Raw genomic sequence first — 23257 nt, 5'->3', positions numbered from 1 at the left:
ACACACAATTGTTTAAATTTTTCTATTAACTACTGTATCAGTTCAGGGCCTACTATAAACAAATGTAAAAAAAAAAAAAAAGATTCCAGAGTACAAATTCTCCTGATACCCAAGGCCCCCAGCTATTTCTGGTTGACAGTCCTGGTTCTAGCCCTAGCCGTGCCATCCTCAGCCAGGCCACTTAGCTTTGGTTATGTCAGAGATCCCTGCCAGCTCTGCCTTTGTGTCCTCTATTAGTGTCCTTGAGCCATAAAGATGAGGGTGTTCAGCGGCTTCTGCAGGTTTTAGAGAGAAGCAGCTGTGACTTCGCCTCCCTTGAGGAGCTCTTCCTGACTGCCCAAGGCTGAATTATTATCCCTCATCCTGTTCCCACAGCACTCACAGCATTGCATTGTAATTTATCTGCAAATTCCCAGGGGGCCAGGCAGCACACATTCATGAACATGAAGTGGGTCAAATACGATGCAATAAGGAATAGTGGGGACTGTGGTAGAGAGCCCCTGGTCTGTGGGCAGCCCGTATGCAGTGCCAGCTTCTTATCCTCAGGCAGAAAAGCCAACCCAGTGTTGTTCAATCTTAAGAGAAGCCAAAATTCTGGATTTTTATGTGAAATCTGCTTTTTAAAGGTAGTTCAAAATCTATTTCATTAGGCACTTCATAGGTATTGCAGCCCCTGGATTAGTCACACCTACTTTCCCACTAGACTTTGGGCTACCTGAGAGCACAACTGGGTCTCTCTCTCTGAACTCTGAGTGAGCAGCCCAGGAACTGGCTCCCTACAAGCGACAAGAGATTGCTTTTGAAATGCTGTAATATCTTGCCCCAGTCAAAACCCTACAGGTTTCTGGTGACCATGCCAATCCAGCTGGCATGGATTAAGGGTTTACTGTACACCAAACACTGTTTAAGCACTTTACATATTATCTGACTTAATTCCCATTACCTACCTACTATGATTCTGTCCATTTTACAGATGAGGATGCCGAGGCCCAGTCACACAACTTGCCCAAGGTCACGTGGCTACTGATAACCTAGGATGCAAATTCAGGCAGTCTGTCTCCACAAATTTCTGCTTGCATTGCTGTGATACCATACTGCCCCATGAGACGCCCCCCCCCTTAAATATCACCTGCAGTCACTTAGCCCCGATAAAGCTCTCTGGGAAGCTGCCAGGTACGGTTTCCAGTCTTAAGGACAGTGGGAGCCAGGGCATGTGGCAGAAACAGAGAACAACGCATGCACTGCAGAAAGTGGACCTGAGGTTCAGAGAGGGGTATGTACTAGTCCAAGACTATACAGCTAGATCAAGCCAAAGTCAGTGTTTACCGTTTACCCCAGAGCAACAAACCCCAGCTTCTAACAAAGGAAAATGTATAGGGCAGAGAGGAGGGGCCAGGAGAAGCCTGGTTCTCGCTCATCCCATTGAAACAGTCAAGCACTCTCTAAACTAGCTAAATGGTTCCGAAGGAAATGGGAGTCTATTTTGTCTCCTGTCACCAGGGCTGCAAATCCTGATATATCTCAGGCCACAGCAGAGAAGTGGATGGCTCAGCATTTGGAGAGATGCCCGCACCAGACAGGAAGTGGGGTGGATGATTCAACAGGTACCTCTCTATTCTGAGAACTGATCCTGTGATGGGTGAGTGTACATCCAGCTGAGATAAAAAATAAATTTGAATGCCAAACATCGGAACCTACAGCAAGCCTCCCTTTCTTCCATGGGACTTAAAGCATCCTTTGGGATGCTTTAATCCTTCCAGGTTTTCTATTTTTAAAATTTTGCTGGGGCAACAAGGCTCTTAGGAGGCTAGAGTGGGCTGGTGATTCAAAGGCTTCCCTTCCTCCCGGCGCACCCTCCTACAGGATGATAAAATGCTGCGGTTCCACAGAGTTGGCCTGGGCACCACTTCCCCCACAGTCAGTCTTTCTCGACTGTAAAATGGAGGTAGTGCCCTTTGCATCGCTGAGACAGAAAAGTTTGGTACAAGTCCACGATTCCGTACCTGAAACACGTGGGGCTCAGTGTGTTTGCTAACGGAATTCTTTGGATTTCAGAAAGGTTTTATGGTGGGCCTACTGTATATTACACAACATGCCCAGCAATCTCTGGGGCAGTGCTCCATAAACCCTTCCATACACAGCGTAAACTCCTCAATATTCCTATACAGCAAAATGCATACATATTCATGCTAAGTGGGATAAAAGAAAGACTATAAATAACCTCAGGTCCAATTCACATCGGGTTTGTCATCAAATGCTTGCCCCAACCTCATGAGAAAGCTTTCGGTTTTCAGAGCTTTCTCGGACCTTGGAATTGCATACGAGTGCCAGCTTTGGTTTCAGGCACACCTGGTTTCCATTCCAATTGCACCTTTAGCAGCTGGCTGACCTTGAGCAAGACATTCCTCTTGACTGCGCACCTCTGTTTTCAAATCTATAAAATGGGATGGTAATCCCTGTGTTGGTTCCTAGAAGGTACACAAGGTTGCTGCACTGGAAGGGGGTGGCCACACTGACAGGTCCCCAGAGGAGGCCTTGGTGAGTCCATTGCAGTTTGGGGTAAGTCTGCACACAAGGCAGGGGCTTGCAAGGCTGACGCATAAACAGATGCTCCATCTATTAATAGAGAGCACAAGAAATACAGCCGCCAGCAGGACCCGGCGCTTTTGTTGGCCTGCCCAGCACATACCCCCCTTCAGTAAAAGCTCTGTGAGGATTCACGGTCGTGATAGGAGGGAGTCAGAACAAGTGGCAGTGTTATTCTGAAGAAGCATTCATCAGCAGAGGGAGCTTGAGGGGACCTTCTTGCCCAGGAAATGGGGGTGACACTCCAGCCCCCTCGACAGGGCCCGCTCTGGCTCCAGGACCCTCCCCCTTCTGCATCTCCAGTCCCTCCTCCATCCCTGTGATCAGGTTCCCTTGATAAACCATTCCAGGACTCCTTCCAGCCAGACTCGCTCAGAAACCCTGGCATTTGATGTGCCCCCAACTCTGCAGCCACACGTTTGCAGACAACCAACTGGTGACTCTTAAAAAAGGCCAGTTTACATCCGCGGCAGATTTTCTGCTCCTACCAAGGCCACGATAGCATCTCCCACGCCACGTTCTCTTCTAGAACCTTGTGCCTTGACTATGGGCAGGCTTGTGACTCGCTGGTAACCCAGGGAAGGGGTGGAATTGATGCTGTGTTACCTCTGAGGCCAGACCGTAGAAGGCCATGTAGCTCCCAGATTACTGGTCAGAACACTTCCTCTGGAAGCCTTCAGCCCCCATATAAGTAGTCTGACTGTCCTGAGACCACCACGTGGTGAGGAAGCCCAAACTCTCCATGTGGACTCGCCACATAGAGAGACCCTGAGACGAAATGGAGAGAGAGAAAGAGAGAATGGTCTGGCCAGCCCCCAGCTACTCCAGCTCCCCCCACATCTAACTACCATTGGCTGAGAGACCCCAGGTCAGAACCACCCAGCCAAGCCCTTCCCAAATTCCTGACCCACAGAAACCAAGAGAGAGAATAAACAGATTGTTGTAAACCACCAAGTTCTGGAGAGATGTTACACAGCAACAGATGACCAGAACAGAGGCCAATTTTATTTCCTTTCTGCCTAGGGTGACCATACCTCCCAATTTGCGAGGAACAGTGCCCATTTACACCTTTTGTCTGGCATAATTATTGATACTGACCCCTTCTCTCCCAAAAAGTGCCCCAATTTGGATGGTAAATTATATGGTCACCCTGAATTTGGCCAAGTTCTCAGAGCATACTACAGATGCTGGCAACAACCTTCCGCCTCACAGTCTAGAATATCAAAATACATGAGATGCCACACACATAGAAAGCCTTCGAGAGATCGGTGCTGTTCTCTCATCCCTTCCCCTTCTCCCAGTTCTGTCCTGTCTGGATGCTCAGCAGTTCTGCCAGGAGACGGCTGAAGGAGCAGGCTCAGCCCCCTCACAATCTCCAGAGCGCCTTCCCCAAATAAACACACAACCCCAGTGAAAGCAGGACATCTGCTATGCAAACACAGCTTCAAGACAAGCCCGGGGCTCCCCCTTTCCACCAGATTGCTCTCACTATGCCCTTCCCATGGGGAAATTCTGGAGCTGCCACTGATATCCAGCATAAGAAGGGTTTGAGTAAATCAGAGAGCAGAGGCAAGAGACAGAAGAGTGGCGAGAAAAAGAAAACCCAAACCTCAGGAAAGCCCTTCTCCACCACCGTGGATGGGAGCTTTTTTTTTTTTTTTTGCGGTACAGGGGCCTCTCACTGTTGTGGCCTCTCCCGTTGCAGAGCACAGGCTCCGGACACGCAGGCTCAGCGGCCATGGCTCACGGGCCCAGCCGCTCCGTGGCACGTGGGATCTTCCCGGACCGGGGCACGAACCCGTGTCCCCTGCATCGGCAGGCGGACTCTCAACCACTGCGCCACCAGGGAGCTTTTAAGGGCACAAAACTGCTCTCATATCCTAGTGCAGCCACTTACTCACTGGGCCAAGTACCCAACCGCGCTGAGCCTGTTTCTCCCTCCTGCATGAATGTCTCAGAGAACTCTCAGAAAGAAATGAAGAGATGACGATTTATGTAAAGCACTAGCACAGCACCTGGCATATAGTACGCACTCAATAAATGCTAGTTCCCTTTTTAAAACATTGGAGGTTCCTATTAGAAAATGCATTTGTTTTATCTGGAAGGGACAGGACAGAACAGAACAGCACAAAGAGCTGATCAGAAAACAGCAGTAATGGTGCCTCTTGCTTCTAGACACAACATAAGGGTATGAATATGGAGGGCCTGGCGGGCACCTATCGGTCTCCCCTTTTTAGTTTAGAAAATGCTTTTGCAGTCACTCCCTCGGCTAGAACAGAAGCTCTTTGAAGGCAAGACTCTCACTATTGATCATTATATACACAGGATCCTGCTGCAAAAGTGGTGGCTCTTATAATGCAAGCTGAACAAATGAGCTCACACCAATTTTGATCCCTTTATTCATTGATTTGGTCAACAAATGCTTACTGGTCACCTGCTCTATGTCAGACACTGTTCTAGCAACTGAGAACACAGGCCCTACCCCCCACCCCCTCAGGGTGCTCCATGTGATAGAAGAAACATGCATGAACCCAGATTTACTCACGGCTGGCCTGGTCCCATCATCCCTGTGTCTGCTCAAGAGTTATCTCCTCAATGAGATCTTCGACCACCACTCCTAAAACAGCTGCTTCTCTCTCCACCCCTCCTCGCCCTCCGACTCTGCTTCATTTCTTCATCGTTCTCCTCATGCTCTGAAATATTTTTGTTTCCTTGTTTAGGCTCCATCTCTGCTTCTAGAGTGTCAGCTCTGTGAGGTAGAGGCTTTGCTGTCTCACCTAGAACAGTGCCTGGTGACACATATTTGGGGAATTGATGAATGAATGGATGGGGTTTTGTGAGAATTAAATGAAAAAATGAATTTAGCACATTACCCTGGGCACATAAATAGGGACTCAATTAATGATAATGTACTCAATAACAATAGTAAGTTGTAATATGTGCTAAAATATAGGGGGAGATGTACTTTTGCTGAATTGCTCGGATCATGTCTTTTGTTTTTTGGTGTTTTTTTTTTTTTTTTTTTTTTTGCTGTGGGCCCACAGGCCATCTGCTGCAGTCTCTCTCTTGTGTCAAAGTTTCATCGTCTTTTCCATTTTGGCTGTGACGTCTCTGCCCACCCCAGATGGAGAAGGATTTGGAGTGTATGTCTCATTCTCAATTATGGGCCCCTGGGCTTGGGTGGAAGATCTTTGCTCCATTCCTTTCTCAAGACGCCTCTGCTGCCTCTCTCTGCCTATCCCGTCTCCACAGGATGACCCTCCTTTACATCAGGGCATGACCTCCCTCCCTCCCCACTTCAAAATCCTTCAGCAGCTTACCTTTATCCTGAGGACAAAATCCCATACTCTGCTCCGTGGCCTGCACATTTCTACGTGGCCACTTCCTCTTTCTGGGTCATACCCAGGCTCCTTCCTGCCTTGAGACCCTGTCACCTGCTGTTCCCTGGTGCCGGGAATACATCTCCCCTAGATCTTCATTAGCCTGTGTCCTCAACCAACCACCCCTCTGAGTAGACTTGCCCTGTCCTCATTCACTCTTGCTCACCATGTGCCTGGTACCATTCCAAGAACTTACATTAACTCATTTAATTCTCACCACAGCCCTGTGGCATAAAAAGAAAAGCATGATTGGGAACTCCCTGGTGGTCCAGCGGTTAGGACACAGCACCTTCACTTCCGAGGCCCAAACTTGATGCCTGTTCAGAGAACTATCCTGCAAGCCATGCAGTGCGGCCAAAAATAAGCATGATAGCTCGCGGAGAGTGAGTATAAAATGGCAGGATATAAAGAGGATAGGTAGCCAAGACCAGACAGTCCACAGGAAGACATTTGTATTTTACTCCAGTACGTAATGGGAAGCTGCTAGAAGGTTGTGAATAGATTACTTTGATCATCATGCAGAGAAGGAACCCTAGAAGGACAAGAGTGGACACTGGGAGTCCAAGCATGAGGCTGAAGATGGTGGGGGAAAAGTGGTGGCATTCACGATGGGTTTTTTTTGGGGGGGGGGGCCACGCCTTGAGGCTTGTGGGATCTTAGTTCCCCGACCAGGGATCAAACCCTTGCCCCCTGTAGTGAAATGAAAGCACAGAGTCCTAACCACTGGACAACCAGGGAATTTCCTCAAGACGTCTTGTTGTTGTTGTTGTTGTTGTTGTTTTTGCGGTACGCGGGCCTCTCCCTGTTGTGGCCTCTCCCGTTTCGGAGCACAGGCTCCGGATGCGCAGGCTCAGCGGCCATGGCTCACGGGCCTAGCCGATCCGCGGCATGTAGGATCTTCCTGGACTGAGGCACGAACCCGTGTTCCCTGCATCGGCAAGCGGACTCTCAACCACTGCGCCACCAGGGAAGCCCTCAAGACGTCTTTTGAAAGAAGAATAAAGAGGAGTTACTGAAGGATTGAATGTGGTGGAAAAGGGAAAAGGAGCTACCAATAATGACTACAAGGTTTTGCAATGAGCACCACTCACTGGATAGCATGAACAAAAAGTAGGAAAACTGGAAGATGAGCGGATTAGGAGAGTACTTATGGAAACAGATGCTGCTGTTAACATTTTCATTTTACAAATGAATAAGGTTTCAGAGAGATCGAATAACCTAAGTTTGCCCAACTGGTAAGTGGGATTCCTGAGTATTTTCACATACATTTATCTTTACCCTCACGGCACCCCCTTTTTATCTTCTCCAATTTACAGATAAGGAAACTGAGGTCCAGGGAGGTGAAGGCTACACAGCTAGAAAGTGGCAGAGCCAAGAATAGATATCTGATCTAACAGAAAATATATTTCCCAATAAAGGAGACACGCTGGGAGGCTGATAAGGAAACCTAAGAAGCCAGGTAGAAAAGAATCTGAGGTTTGAACAAAAATCGCGCGCTCAGATTCTCTTTCGATGTTTTGAAATTCCCCAGTAAGACTCCAGGACAAACTCCGTAGGCTGGGTTTCGAAAAGGACAGCACAGTTGCCATCGTAGGAAAGTGCTTCCTGGTCGCCACTTCAGAATCACAGCTGCTCATTAAAATGCAGATTCTGGGCTCCAGCTAAGACATGCTGGTATAACAATCTATGGAAAGGAGACCCGGAATCTGCATTTTTCAAATTAGCGCTCCAAAAATCTGTCAAATAATAAAGTTTGAGAACTGTGGAGGTATGGTTTGAACCCTGGCAACCACCCACTACACTAGTAGTCTGATCTACGCAGGTCACTTTGCACCTCCTGGCCTCAGTTTCCGAAAAACAGCGCGTCGCGACGATATACGCCTGAAACACTCAAACCTTCCCCTAGCAGTGAGAATCGAACAACACGATCGCTTAAAGAAGGCAGGAGCCGCGGGGCACTGTGGGATACAGAGGTGCCGAAGCGGCCCGCAAGGCATTGTGGGACACAGGGGGGCTGTTAGCCACTCTCGGCCTCCAGCTTCGACTGCAGAGCCGCCTCGTTTCAAGAAACTTGAAAACCCTCTCGGAGCGTCGCCGGGTGTCCCATGACGTAACTGTAAATATCCTCCGGTGTCTTGCAGGCTAATCGGAACAGCTCGAAAAGAACAGTGACGAACTTCCGGGTTGCCTTTGCTTTACGACTCGTGCGTTCTGCCGCCGAACCGGAAGGAAGCTGGGGAGCAGTTTACGACAGCGCCGGTTGTGTTTACGGCGCCGGCCGCTGCGCGCGCGTTTTTCCTGTTTTCCCAGGTCTTCGGTCCGCAGGCGGTGGTGCGGTTTCCGGCCTGGACAATCTGTCGCCATCCGGCCCGTCTAAGGCCGTTGCAGGTGAGCAGTGTGTTTCGTAGCGTTTCGCGGACCTCCGGAGCCGAGTTGGGCGGCTCCTGGCCTTTGGGGGCCTACCGGAAGAAACCTCCGTACACCCCCACCTGCCGCCGCTGTCCCTCTGCTGGGCGGGGCAGGACTCTGCCTTCGGGGTCCCAGGTCCGACCCAGTGCGGGGCAGAGCCTCGTGGCTGAGGTCTCTAGCCCTAGACTCCGTTTAGCGGCCACGGGCTGGGCGAATGTGATCATGTCACTTAACCCAGCTGGGTCTCAGGGTCTTTTTAAAGCGGCCCACGGCTCCCTGAGCTGCTATGAGAGAGGTATTGGGGGTTCCAAGCTGAGCGGTGTTCGGTCCTCTCTGAGGAGTTCACGGTCCAAGTGTTTCCTTCCCTTTTCTGTGAAATGGGAGGCCAGGATGGAGTTGATTGATCTCTGATCTGAAACTCTACCCCCCAGGAATTGATGGGGAACCGCCTGCAGTGGCTGCCGTAACATAGCCAGTACCGTGGCCTGCCAGCCGGAAGGCCCCTTCTGACTGCCCTGTTGGTGCCTCCTCATCCTGCCCCTGTAGCCAGTACAGCTGTCATTACGTTTTAACTGAAAGGTTTAGTTTCTCCTGTTGGTTCCATTGTGCTCACTCTTATTTCACCTGCGTTGAAACCAGGTGACTTCCTCCCGCTCCCCCCCCCCCAGAGAAATGCATGTCAAGCCTTGAGCCCGTTTGCCTCCAGCTCTGATAAAACAAGTCGATTTTTTTAAGTGTGTTTGGAGATATCTTACTGTGTTGTCAGTAGGGGCTGAAACCCCAGATCTTTTCAGGCCGCTGCCCAGCTTATAAAATAATAGGAAGAGTGTTGGACTTAGGGCAGACGACCCTGGAAACCAAACCTGTTTTGAAATGATGGGCAAGTCAACTGCTTGATCTGGCTGAACTGCACATTTTTATCTCTAAAATGAGGGCGGAGTGGGAGGGTTAGTGGTGTTGCATCTGACACGTGTAGGAGCCTGATAAATATTTAATGTGAATTGTTTCGAGACCACCACCGCTTCCCTCAGTCCGCTTCCTGTAGTGTAACTTAAGTTCAAGCTGCAGGATGGAGCTCCCAGGTCATTCCCTGTTGCTGTCACCCAAGTGTCCCCTCTGTAGGAAGCCTTAATCTCCCTATTGTTGAACAATTAAGAGAGTTTTCTAAATTTAGTACCCTGCACTCTGATTGCTGTCTGGACTCCAGAAGTGTTTGTGTAATGAATTTTCCCCTGGGAACTCAGCTTCTGAGCATTTGCAGGGGATTACAGTGGATGATAAATGCGTACGTTTTTGATAGGACCTGTCAGGTGAACATCTGTCTGGAGCCAGTTTGCCTGGGTTCAAATTTTTCGTCCATTAGTGTTGTGACTTCGGGCAATTTCTTGATTTCTCTGTGCCTCAGTTTTTTTATCTGGAAAGTGGGGCTAATACTGGTCCTACCTTGGGATTGTTGGGAGGAGTTAATGAATTTATGTGTGGTAAGCACTAAGAACATGCCTGGTACTCATAATGTTTATGAACATTGGCTGTATGGCCACTTTTATGAACTAAGGTTTCTGGTGGCTTCCTCAGCCTTCTGGCGGGCCTTTTACCTGACCCTGTGTCTACTTGCTCTGCATAAGGATTTTCATTGACAGAAAATCAGAAGAACAACAAAGGAAAGTTACATTTCAGGATATATTCACGGACCCTTGTTTTCTTCTCAGCACTGTGTGTAAATGTATTTTTGCAAGACTCAGGAGTAATTGTGCAGCGTTTTACAATGGAATCATTTCCAAATACGTTAATTAATACATACGGCTTTCACAATGATTCTCTGATAGAAATAAAACAAGGATCTTATGTATTTGACAGATGAAGAGACTGAGGCTTAGGGATTAAATATCGTATGCCTGGTGAAGGTGAGAATGAGAACTACAACATACTTATTACGCTTGAAAAAAAGTTACTACGTTTCGTCAAATATGTGAGGTACCACTCATCTTAAGAAGCACAATTATTTCATGTAACACCAAGAAAGAAAAACTGCCAATTACGATATGACACCCCATCAAGCAGAAGGTGCAGACTCATTTCAGAGGTGGTACAGTGAAGAAAAAAATCAATGAAATATGATACCTCAATTTTGTTAGCAGTCTTCTGAGTTTTAAGTATTCACAACATTATTTACAAGAAGACATTGAATGGGGAGTAGCTCACCAGTTGAGGGTTCTGTTTTGCATTTTTAATTTTGTCATTCATGTCTTAGCTTAACTCAAATGCAAGGCTTTTTTTTTAGTTTGAGGCTTTTCTTCATGGAGCTGCTTATATTATTTGTATTTTTAAGGTTTTAGAAGATGGCAAAGTTCATGACACCCGTGATCCAGGACAACCCCTCAGGCTGGGGTCCCTGTGCGGTTCCCGAGCAGTTTCGGGATATGCCCTACCAGCCATTCAGCAAAGGAGATCGGCTAGGAAAGGTACTTTCCTGTCAGCAGGGGTCTGAATCTTTTATCCTGTGGCTGCTCCTCCAAGTTCGTTTCAATTTTATTCTCTCAAAAGCATCGGGGTTATAAGTATCCGTTATATAGTATATATAGTATCCATCTGGATACTTCCAGTGGTCATAGGAGAGATGGGCTCTTAAAAAGCCATCCTGAGCCAGTCCTGACACACCGTGTCCTCACTTTGGGGGGTTTCTGAGTGAACAGAAACCCACCTGGCTGACCCGTGCTCCATGTCTTCCCTTGTTGCTCTCACTAGGTTGCAGACTGGACGGGGGCCACGTACCAAGATAAGAGGTACACAAGTAAGTGTTCTCCGCCTGACTGCCCGGATCAGGGCCTTGGGGGATTGTTAGTTTTTCTAGTAACCTCCACCTGAAAGCATTCTAGGATGGGAACAAAAGGCTGATAATAATTCATAGTATTTCAGGGCATATTCTGGACTGTGGAAACAATCCACATTTTTTTGGAAATATCCTCAACTTAGACTGTTCATTAAAGAGGTTCGGCCTATTATAGTGGGTTCCCCCCCACACTTTTGGGGAGCCACGGCCCCTTTTACAAATCTGGTGAACATGTTCCCATTTTTCATTTCACTGCAATTTATTGAACCTACGAGGCCAGTCAATGGATCCCAGTTTTAAAACTCCGGGTTTTAAGATCCTGGTACAGTAAATTGGTTTCTTCCCTCTGTGCCAGTTGAGAGAGCTGGAAGTGGCTCCCTGGAATACCGAGTTAAGATTATCTGCGTCTGAGGTCAGCAAGAAAGTCAGTCGTAGCCCATTAGCCACGTCTGCCTTGGGCACCTGATGATGACAGTGACGATACTTAGACCGCATACTTGCCTCTCCTGAGAGTAGATTTTAACTCATATTCTTACAGACTAAGGCAGAGAGTGAAATGCGCTTGACTTAAGTTCCTCAGACTCTGTCTTGACTTAGAAAGTTCTTTGGACCAGAGCTTTTCAAACTTGAATGTGCGTATGAATCAGCTGGGGATCTTATTAAAATGCTGATTCTGATTCCGTGGGTCTGGGGTGAGGCTGTGAGTCTGTACATCTAAGATGATCCCAGCCGATGGGGCAGGTCCTGGGACCACACTTTAAATAGCACGCCTTTAGACCACCATGTATTTGTAAAATGTGTAGGCAGTGTTGTTACACGCTGTCACCTTTGCCTCCAGATAAGTACTCCTCTCAGTTTGGAGGTGGGAGTCAGTACGCTTACTTCCATGAGGAGGACGAAACTAGTTTCCAGCTGGTGGATACCGCACGCACACAGAAGACCGCCTACCAGCGGAATCGGATGCGGTTTGCACAGGTAGGCCAAGAGCCAGCAATCTGACCGTCTTGGGGCTGTCACGTGCTGCTAAAAATGCTACCGTGCAGTGCTGCTGAGAGGAGAGCATGTTATTGTGGGTCTTCTAGTGAATTCCAAGTAGCTATTCAGTGACAGTTGTGCTAAAATAAATGGGTACTAAGTCCAGGGATGCATTTAAATAGTTTAGCTTTCTGTTGACCAGTAGCAAGGACATCTGTGCTAAGGATGGATGTTAGCGCTGGATTAACAAGGTGATCTGTCTGTTGCCTCACTTCATTACTATGTCCAGGATTTATTAAGTAGATCGTCCAGTTGGGCTGCATCTTCTTACATAAAGAGACAAACTCAACAACTCTAATAAGAGCCAGTAAACCTACTTCAGTAAAAACTGCATGTGGATATAAATCTAATTCCAAGTACAAACATACGTCATTTTATTGTGCTTCGCAGATTTTTTTTTTTTTCTTAACAAATGGAAGGTTTGTGGCAACCCTGAATCGAGCAAGTCTTTTGGCGCCTTTTTTTCCAACAGCATTTGGCTCACTTCATGTCTCTGTGTCACATTTAGTAATTCTCACGATATTTCAAACTTTTTCGTTACTATTACATTTGTTATGGTGATCTATGATCCGTGATGGCTAATGTTACTACTCACTGAAGGCTCAGATGGTGGTTAACGTTTGTTAGCAATAAAGTGTTTTTTTAATTAAGGTGTATACATTGTTTTTTTTAGAAATAGTGGTATCGCACACTAATAGTCTGCAGTGTAGTGTAAACTATACGTATAGCATAACTTTTACATGCACTGGTAAAGCAAAAGATTTGTGTGACCCGCTTTATTGTGATACTTTATTGTGGAGGTCTGGAACCAAACCCAGAATATCTCTGAGGTATGCCTGTGCATACTTGTAACCCCCCGGATGTTGATTCTATAAAAGCAGAGTAAAATGTGCGATTTGGGTTTGCATCCTAAACTAACTCTAATGGCCTCCCATTAGGCACTGGCAGTTGTAAGCCAGATCTCCAAGATTTTAACATGGATGTTTTTTCCTGCTTCCCAGCGGAACCTCCGCAGAGACAAGGATCGACGGAACATGTTGCAGTTCAACCTGCAGACCTTGCCTAAGAGCGCCAAGCAGAAAGAGAGGTGAGGTGCCCATCCTGCCAGAACAAGATATTCTTCCAGGACCGACTGCACTCTGACGGCAGGAGGCCAGAGCAGAATAGTCGTCTTCCCCACCGTTGCAGGAAAACCAGAAAGTCTTCCCAGGGCCAGTTAAGCCACTGTCTCAGCCCTGGGGTCGTTCTCGAAGAGCTGTTAACAGCAGAGAGCATGGGCAGGAAACTTGCAGAGGATGTGACTACCGAAGGGAAGCAAAGGCAGATAGGAGGCAACTTTGGAGCTTACCTAGGCTTGGGTCTGCTGTGGCACAGCTCCGGGGAGCCCCATTCACGCTGGGGCCTGTGAGTCCCTGGAGCTGCGTAGGATAGTAGCCCTGCCCAAGCTGGGGCTGCCAGTGGACAGGTGGATAGATGGAGTAAAATATATGCATAATACTGGTCAGTAGTGGGGGCAGTATGCCTCTCTAGCATGTCTAGCGTGCGCCCTGTTGGTCTGTTCTTTTTTTTAAGCCCCTGTTTGCCTTAAAAATCTGCACTGAAAGCACAGTTTTCCTGTCTTTCCAGAGAACGCATACGACTGCAGAAAAAATTCCAGAAACAATTTGGAGTGAGGCAGAAATGGGACCAGAAATCACAGGTAGTGTATCCATATCAGAATTCTGTCCAGGAATTTGATTTTGTTTATTTGTTTGGTTGGTTTTATAACAGCTTTAGTGAGGTATAGTGCACACACTATGCACGTCACCCATTTAAAGTGTGCATTTCGGTGATTTGTAGTGTATTGACAGAGTGCTACAACCGTTATTACAGTCCACGTCAGAAGGTTTTCATCACTCTGAAAAGAAGCCCGGTACCCTGTGCCAGTCAGCCTCTCTCCTCCCCAGCCCTAGGCTGCCCCTTATCTATTTTCTGTCTCCAGATTTGCCTGCCCCAGACATTTCATATGAATGAATCACAGCGGAATGACCTTTTGTGACTGGCTCCTTTCACCAAGCATCATGTTTTCAAGGCTAATCCATGATGTAGCACATGTCAGCACTTCATTCCTTTTTATCGCCACGTTCCATCAGATGGATAGACCACATTTTGTTTATCCGTTCACCACTGATGGGCACTGGGGCGGTTTTACTCTGGGGCATATTAGGAATGATGCCCCTGTGGGCATTCCTGTACAAGTGTTTGTGTGGGCGTGGTGAGAGTAGAAGACATGTAAGCAAGCGTGAAGGTACAACTGTGGAAGTTACATTTTGCTGGACATGGTGCTTGCTGTAACAGCAAGAATAAATAGCTGATACCCTGAGAGAAATATAAAGGAGCTGTTACAGCTCCTGTATAAAATGTAGGAATATAGAAGAGCTGATGTTCCCAGGGTGGCATCGTTACTGAGGAGTAGAATTCCCATTTGTTTCTGAGCTCTTGTCCCTTCGGTCCTCTTCTAGATTGTAAGCTCCTAGGAGTCAGGGACGCTGCTGGAAGACAGCCAGCACGTAGTAAATGTTCTGGATATATTTATTGAGTAAAAGCCTTCGTACTGTTAACCTGCCTTTTGCTTACGTTTTGCACTGGCTGTCATTTTTCCCCTCCAATGGTTTCCCCCAACAGAAGCCCCGAGACTCCTCGGTGGAAGTCCGCAGTGACTGGGAGGTGAAGGAGGAGATGGACTTTCCTCAGTTAATGAAGATGCGCTACTTGGAAGTGTCAGAGCCCCAGGACATGTAGGTGATGTCTTTTACTACTGTCCACCACACTCGTGTGCGCCAGCTGGTGGCGACCGTCAGCCTAAGCCCTAGTATGTCCAAAGGTGTTGCGTAAGACTGACAGACAGGTTTTCAAAAGCAATGCCGGGGGGGCAGAAGGGAGCTGACTGACACTAGACCTTCACCTCGGGGACTCCCGGCGGCCCAATGGCTAGGACTCCGCACTTTGACTGCCAAGGGCACGGGTTCAATCCCTAGTCGGGGGACTAGAATCCCACAGGCTGTACGGCACGGCCAAAAAGAAAAAAACTTCAGCTCTCTTTGAACTTCCTGGCATTGTGAGCAAAAGAAGAATTAAGTGGGCTTCCCTGGTGGCGCAGTGGTTGAGAATCTGCCTGCCAAGGCAGGGGGCACGGGTTCCAGCCCTAGTCTGGGAAGGTCCCACTTGCCGCGGAGCAACTGGGCCCGTGAGCCACAACTACTGAGCCTGCGCATCTGGAGCCTGTGCTCCGCAGCAGGAGAGGCCGCGATAGTGAGAGGCCCGCGCACCGCGATGAAGAGTGGCCCCCGCTCACCGCAACTAGAGAAAGCCCTCGCACAGAAACGAAGACCCAACACGGCCATAAATAAATAAATGTATAAAAAGAAGCATTAAGTTACAGAACTCTTGTTGGCAGAAAGAAATTTGCTGTTAAACTCCAGATTTCTTTCCACTTCCTGAAATCCTGAGCAAAAGGCAAAAGTAAGTTCTATAGCTTTGAGGGCAGAAAGAGAAAGATAGCAGTTCTTCAAGAGTCATGAAGCTTTTGCTTACATTTCAAAGAGCTCCTTACCTCAAAGGGCCAGTAGATGGAAATAACTTAGCGGGGACCTGGGGCACCAGACCGAGTCAGCGTGCCTGCCGCGGGCTCTGTAACTGCCGCTCTCCCTGTCTTGGCCTCGGCCTCCCTGTCTTTAAAATGGGGAGGCAGAGCAGAATCAGTTGTGTCCTCACTGTTCTGTGGAGCCACATCAGGAGCTGAGGGGGCAGGGCCCTGAGCCGAGTCAGAGAATGTTTTCATCTCTCATACTCTAGACTTTGGATCCGTGGCTTAACAGAAAAGAAGTAGGTGGTCTTCTTCCCCTTCACTTAGCGCGTGTTGCCTGCTCTCCCCTCAGCGAGTGCTGCGGGGCCCTGGAATACTATGACAAAGCCTTCGACCGCATCACCACGAGGAGCGAGAAGCCGCTGCGGAGCATCAAGCGCATCTTCCACACTGTCACCACCACGGACGACCCCGTCATCCGGAAGGTGGGCGCCCCCTGCCCCGCACCTGCCCGCCCACGGGGAGTGTGGAGGCCTCAGGACAGAGATGCGGGGATGCGTGTGAATTGGTTGGGCCTCGGAAGCCCCTGTAGATAAGACTCTTCTGAATCGACTTAGGATTAGATGAAAATAAGAGCACTTTGCTGGCCAGACCATAAGTGTTGATGTTAGGTGAAGCTGGGCCCGGGTCCCAGCTCTGCCGCGCTTCCTGGCTTCACCTCTCTGAGGCCTTAGCTTTCTTACCTGTAAATCGGGGTAAATGTACTTACCACGGGCCGCTGGGGTGAGGAGGGCAGCATCGGGCAGTGCTCTCCTGGGATACAGCCGGTGCTCAGGGAGCTGCAGTTCCTTGGACCCCAGGACACAAGTTTGCTGGCTGGCTTGCTGCGGCCTTGCTCAGACAAGGGTGTGGGTGTGAACGCGCCTTACAGAGGAGTCCTTCCCCTGCTGTGAATGGCCAGTTCAACCCTGAAGTAGCCTCATCTCTCTTCTGTCCTCTGCAGCTGGCAAAAACTCAGGGGAACGTGTTTGCCACCGATGCCATTCTGGCCACACTGATGAGCTGCACCCGCTCCGTGTATTCCTGGGACATCGTCGTCCAGAGAGTCGGGTCCAAGCTCTTCTTTGACAAGAGGGACAACTCTGACTTTGGTAAGAAGCCTGTTTGGGAACAACACACACGTGCTGAGTGTCCTTGTTGGTTCAGAGCCATTCTGTGGTCTAGCGAATGGATAGAAGAGGGTTTGTCTCCTCACAGGCGTCAACAGCCATGTCAGAATCCCACTCAGCCTCCTCAGCGACAGGGGAAGGGACTGTCACCGCAGTCCCTCTTGGGGCGTCAGCCTTCGGAGGCCTCTTGGTGCCCAAATACCGTGCTTCTAGTTTTTACTCCTCTGAGTAGCACTTTCCTGACTTCTGTCCTCCCTGTGCCGCCTTTAGTGCATATGCTTAATGTGTGTCTTTAGATTGATGCCTTTTTTACTTCAGCATGTTTACGAAGGAACAAATACGTACGCATGTATCTTACACCACACGTGTGTGTATGTGCGCACACAATGAATGGAAACCACTCAGAAACAGCAGAGTGAAGCCAAACGTGACTATGTTGCTTCTCTTTGTTGAAAAACTAATAAAATCAAACATTCTCTTGAGGAATCCAAAAAGAAGGAAAAGGTATGGCTTTCTTCCACGTGATCGTGACTGAATTTAACGTTAGTGTCTCAAGTTATCCAGAAGCGCACCCTGCTCCTCCCCAGTGTGTCCCACACTCAGGGGACCCACGTTAGCAGGTGGCGGTTCTTTGGAGGAAGGGTGTGTGTCTGGATCGCCACTGCTCCCCAGAGGGCCATGCACCTCTTCGGTGACTCTGTTTCGTGAGTGGTTGGCTGTGTCACGCTCTTGCAGACCTCCTGACGGTGAGTGAGACAGCCAACGAGCCCCCGCAAGATGAAGGCAACTCCTTCAACTCACCCCGCAACCTGGCCATGGAAGCGACCTACATCAACCACAACTTCTCCCAGCAGTGCTTGAGGATGGTGAGGCCCTGGGAGCACCTGGGCGCCCATTTCTAGCTTGTCGACTCCAGCTGCTGTCGATTGAGCATCTGCCGGGTCGTCAGCCCCGGGGTGGTGGGATTGGTGAGGATAGACGGGGTCCCTGCCTGTCACAGAGGAGATCCGAGCTTGGGCTTTAAGATCAGACAGCCTGACTTTGAACCCTAGATCCACCTGTTTCTAGCTTTGTGGTGTTGGGCATGTTTCTTCTCTGTAAAATTAGAATACCAATAGTACTTGTTTCACTTAGCTACATTGTGACCTTTTCTTCAAATATCTGTGTACAAGTGCACTCACTGTTTCCCAGCTGGGGATACAGCAACCAGCCAAAGCTGCAACCCTTCAGAAGCTTTGTTACAACAGAGGAGGAAAGACAGTAAACCCTGGGTACACATGTGTTGTGACAAGTGGCTGTGTGTGCCATGGAGAAAAACAAAACAGGAGGGACGAGATTGCTATTTAAATGAGACACCTAAAGCGCGTGGGCGACAGACATAAGCGCGGGGTGAACGCGAGCTGTTACATCTGTTGTGGTCCGCGGCCTGCTTGCTTGCGCTCGGAAGGGGTAAAGGGATGCACAGCACGTAGTGATCCCAGAGCCCCTCGGGAGCTAGGGACCTAGTCAGGGCTGTGACAAAGCAGAGGTGCAGGGTCTGGCTGATTGCCTTGGTGACAGGTTGCTGCCGTCTCGTGACACCTCTGTCATCCTTGCAGGGGAAGGAAAGATACAACTTCCCCAACCCAAACCCGTTTGTGGAGGATGACATGGATAAGAATGAGATTGCCTCTGTGGCCTACCGGTATGTCACCTCCCTGGTGCCCGTGCCCTGTGTGGGTGGTGCGTCTGAAATCCAGGGTCTCAGCTGACCGAAGGAGCTCCTCCTTCCTTGCAGTTACCGCAGGTGGAAGCTCGGAGACGACATTGACCTCATCGTCCGCTGTGAGCACGACGGCGTCATGACTGGCGCCAACGGGGAGGTGTCGTTCATCAACATCAAGACCCTGAACGAGTGGGACTCCAGGGTGAGTACCATCCTGTGTCTGTCTGCCCCTCGCCTCACTTAGAGAGCTCCCGAGATTTTTTTTGTCTTCTGAGTTTTTCCCCTACTTACTGAGAAAGAGATCATGTGTTTGAGGTAATTACCTTCTTCCAGTGCTTTCTGTCCCTCTGTTCCATTCCCACTTCCTGTTGATTTCTGCTCTTTGCAAGCGTGATTTTGATCTTTCCTTATGAGCCGGGCTGGCAGGTTTCCTGTACGCCGCGCAGCTCTTCTTTTTGACCTGTTCTTTTGCTTACTGCAGCCCCTACCTGGTCTTCAACCTTCGGACGCCCTTTTTCCAACTCCTTCACTTCCTGAAGTCAGAGATTCTCAGATAAGCCCAGATTTCGCTCGTCAGGGGGCATCTTGAAAGAACCACGTGTACTTCGCTTTACTCCTCTTTCTGTTCTCTCTCAGGCTGGTGCGCTATGATTATTGGGTTGTCATCCTTTCTGAAAGTACCTGGGCTACGTGCCTGAACTTGAAATGGGTGGCAGAGCTCCTCGGTGCTGCTGTGTAGAATAAAGGATTCTTGGTGCAAGGACAGGAAGGCCGGGCCTGTGTTCAACGAGGGTCCAGTGAGATGGAGTTTGGGGGCCGTTGTGCTCTGCTTTCATTAGAGCCAAGGGATTAGCATTCCGGGCTGCTGAGTCTCACCCCCAGATGCTCCTCAGCCTCCAGCACCTGCTGAGAGCACACCGGAAGGTTTGCTGCGAACTTAGCTCTGGGCCAGTGACCTTTTCTTAGACTTTCCACCATGCCCTCCCTGTAGCATATGGTGTCGTTGTATTTGTATGGCTGTTCCCTCTGTGTTAGTACCTTAATCTAGTCTTACACGTTTTTCAACTTCACGTGTTTCCTTTGCTGGTTCCCCTCCTTTTTGACCCCCAGTGGAGCCTTCTCTTAGGGTCAGTCCCCTTTGCAAGTCATTTTGCCATAATCACTTCTTTATATAGCATGTATTCATCTTCTTTGGCTCCATAGCAAAGTAACAGAAACTTAGAGGCTTAAAATGACATCCATTAGCTCATAGTTTGGTAGGTCAGAAGTCTAGCATCGTGTGGCTTGGTTCTCTGCTCAGAATATCCAAGAACTAAAGTTAAGGTTTCAGCAGAACTGAGTTCTCAGCTAGAGTTTCTGGAAGAAAATCCACTTCCAAGCTCATTTTAGTTGGCAGAATTCAGTTCCTTGCAGTTGTCAGATTGAGGTCCCCCATTCTCTTGCCAGATGTCAGCTGGGGCCGCTCAGCTCCTAGAGGCCACCCACATTTCTTTCCATGTGGTCCCCTCCACCTTCAAACCAGCAACATAAGATTCTTTTCGTGCTTGAAATCTCTGGCTTCCTCTGTGTCCGACCTCTACACCCAGATTTAAGAGACTCGCATGGTTAGGTGAGGCCCACCCAGATGGTCTTCCTGTCTTAAGGGACCTTAACTCCATCTGCAGAATCCCTTTTGACATGAGATAGCGTGATCGCGGGTATTTCATCATACTCACACATTCCATCCAGACTCCATGGTAGCAGATTCTGCAAGAGCAGGGTCACCGGGGGTCATCTTAGAATTCTGCCTACCCCGAGCCTCATCCTTGAACTCTAAAAATGATTCCCGAAATCTATTCTGACTCCCATTCCATTGTTGGTTTTTTTCTTTTTTCTAAAATACCTTGTCCTTGCAACGTCCTTGTTTGTCGCTCCCTCTGGCTTGGCCGTCCGTCAGCTTTGTCTCTCCTGCTCTCTTCGGCTCAGAGCCTCAAACGTCTCCTCCTTTGCACTCCTGAATTCTGCTGTCAGGTGCAGTCTGTCTTCTTGCTCAGCTCTGGGTCTCACTGACACCATCCCCCTAGTTTAGGGCCCTCCTCTCCGTGATGCCTATTGTTAGCTGACCTCCCTGACTCACTCCTCCCTCCCTTCAGTATCTCTGCCAGTTAATTGTCCGAAACACTGCTTCCTTCAGGAAGCACAGATTTGAGGAAAGGCCCTTAAAATGCCACAGCAAACTCACAAGGCTGCTGCAGGATAGTTTTAATTTTTGAAGAAAGCCCAGAGACATCTGTCAGAATACTGCCCCTAAGTGGTTTGCACCTAACTACTTAATAAAAGGAACTCTTTAGTATTTCTTCTGGCCTAGGGTTGCCAGGAACCAAGAAAGTTTAGGAGTCTCTGCCGTGTGCCCTTCAGCCGTCACTTCACTCTGAGGCCAGGTTCCCACATCTGCAGAAGAGGTGGTTGGAGAAGGTGGTCTCCGGGGTCTCTCTGCTTTTTGTCTGTCTCTGTGTGTGTGCACAGCACCAGACCCTGACGTCGCTCTCTGCGGGCCTCCACGCCCACCGGGGCTAAACCGGCCTGTCTCTCCCCGCATCCCTCTCAGATCACTCCACCTCCAGCTTCTGCCAATATCCTCCATGGGGGAGCTGCGAGGCTCCCATGCAAAACCCTTCCTCTCCGCCCAGCATGTGATAAACACGTGCCCTCACCACTTGTGTGGCGCTTGTTGTTTTAACTTGTGTGCGTGTGTGTCCTGGTCTGGATGAGCTCTTGTGAAGGGAGGAGTTGCGCTCTGTTGAGCACCTGCTGCGCAAGGGAGGGACCGAGGCCCTGTCTCTTAAAAGATAAGCCTGACCTCTGCTTTACCTGTGGGCTCGCCCCTCCCCAGTCAGGCCCACTAAGGAGTTGCTTCTCTGCCAGAAGTGGCAGCAGGCCATGGGCAGTGGGAGCCCGCCTTGGCCCCTGTAACCGGGGCTCCCCTCCTGCAGCACTGTAATGGCGTTGACTGGCGTCAGAAGCTGGATTCTCAGCGAGGGGCCGTCATTGCCACCGAGCTGAAGAACAACAGCTACAAGTTGGCCCGCTGGACCTGCTGTGCTTTGCTGGCCGGATCCGAGTACCTCAAGCTTGGGTGAGATTCCTGTCCGGGAGCTCATCTTTGGGAGGGGGGGTCTGCAGGTTGGGAGACGAGGGCTGGCCTTTTCTCCTTTTTCTTGGGAAAAGCATCAGGCCAGGTGTCACCATTTAACTGATACTCGACCCCAGGTGTCGCTGTGTCTCTGTGCCCGCCTGCCCCCCCCATAATACTCCTCTTCCCCTCAATAGTTACGTGTCCCGGTACCACGTGAAAGACTCCTCACGCCACGTCATCCTGGGCACCCAGCAGTTCAAGCCCAATGAGTTTGCCAGCCAGATCAACCTGAGCGTGGAGAACGCCTGGGGCATCCTGCGCTGCGTCATCGACATCTGCATGAAGCTGGAGGAGGGCAAGTACCTCATCCTCAAGGACCCCAACAAGCAGGTCATCCGCGTCTATAGCCTGCCCGACGGCACCTTCAGCTCGGATGAGGACGACGAGGAGGAGGAGGAGGAAGAGGAGGAAGAAGAAGGTTTGTAGCAAGCCTCCCTCCGAAGTCTGGCGTGAGCATGTGCCGGCTGGGGCCCAAGCTCTGTACGCACAGTCTTAACCTCGATGGAAACCTCTGGGAATTCCCTGAGATGTCACTTGGAGTAGCAGTCAGTCTGGCTCCAGAAGCTGCTTCCAGAGCCTTTAGATCACGAGACGGGGTCAGGGAGGAGAGTGGTCTTTTAGAGGCTAGGGCAAGGAAGAAGCATCTAGAGGAAGGCACCGGAAGCCCCTGATGTTAGCCAGTGGTCTGAGGGAGGAAAGATGCTCCAGGTGAGTTACATGGGCTTTAAGCTCTCTCACCTGCTTCACCAGTAGGTGACTGAAGGAAATGCGAGGATCTGAAAGGTTTCGCTTCTGAATGAAGGTGATGAAAATCATAAGCAGTTCACCAGTTTGATGTGGCTTTTGTATCTTTCAGAGGAAGAAACCTAAACCAGACAGCGATGTGGGGCTGGACTCTGTGATTCTGCCGAGCCTAGGAGGGCCTTGGATACCTGGTGGAATGTTTGTCTGATTGTTGCTCTCTGCAGCTTGACAGCTGGAGTAAAGTATACGTCTGTCTAGTCTCTTACCTTCGTCGCGTGCCTATGTTATGATTGACAGCCGTTCTCCAAGTAGCCCTTGGGAGAGGGAGGGTGAGATACAGCAGAGTCTCTCCGGAGTTCATAATCTGGGTTCCATCCTTTGTTCTTGAGCATTAGTAGTTTTACATTCCTGTTAGGAGGTGAATGCCCTGAATTTTTTTGTTCTTGAAACCCCTTGAAATTATCCTTTCCTGGGGAGTGTTGTCCATTGTGAGGTCCCCGTAGGAAGTCCATTTCCACAAGCACGAGTGCCGGCTGGCTGCGTGCCAGACCCAGCTGCTGCCTCCAGAGAGACGCATCACTGGTGAAACATGAAGCAGGGCAGCCTTTGAAGGTTGAGGTGGGATGGCTGCAGGTGCGGGAGGCTGTGGTGACCGTAAC

At 49.5% G+C, this 23257-nt stretch overlaps 1 protein-coding gene across 1 annotated transcript; it reads left to right on the top strand.

The window, feature by feature from the left end:
• Window positions 1-8225: 8225 nt before the first annotated feature.
• Window positions 8226-22863, top strand: EIF3D (eukaryotic translation initiation factor 3 subunit D). The gene is made up of 15 exons (XM_082666683.1): window positions 8226-8354; window positions 10705-10837; window positions 11121-11166; window positions 12044-12180; window positions 13242-13327; window positions 13867-13939; window positions 14905-15017; window positions 16158-16290; window positions 16809-16956; window positions 17710-17840; window positions 18573-18658; window positions 18752-18881; window positions 21652-21794; window positions 21989-22272; window positions 22711-22863. Exons 2-15 carry the CDS (start codon window positions 10715-10717, stop codon window positions 22722-22724), a joined length of 1647 nt encoding a protein of 548 aa, XP_082522809.1. The 5' UTR covers window positions 8226-8354; window positions 10705-10714; the 3' UTR covers window positions 22725-22863.
• Window positions 22864-23257: the final 394 nt, after the last annotated feature.

The sequence above is a fragment of the Grampus griseus genome (assembly GCF_964374135.1).
Source record: "Grampus griseus genome assembly, chromosome: 11".
Classification (NCBI taxonomy): Eukaryota; Metazoa; Chordata; class Mammalia; order Artiodactyla; family Delphinidae; genus Grampus; species Grampus griseus.
The sequence above is the reverse complement of the archived record's forward strand: the minus strand, read 5'-3'. Positions and strand labels throughout refer to the sequence as shown.

Coding starts and splice junctions, on each gene's coding strand:
- EIF3D (XM_082666683.1), top strand. CDS start 10,715: ATGGCAAAGTTCATGACACCCGTGATCCAGGACAACCCCTCAGGCTGG. Junction 16,291..16,808: donor ACGACCCCGTCATCCGGAAG/GTGGGCGCCCCC, acceptor TGTCCTCTGCAG/CTGGCAAAAACTCAGGGGAA. Junction 17,841..18,572: donor CCCAGCAGTGCTTGAGGATG/GTGAGGCCCTGG, acceptor TCATCCTTGCAG/GGGAAGGAAAGATACAACTT.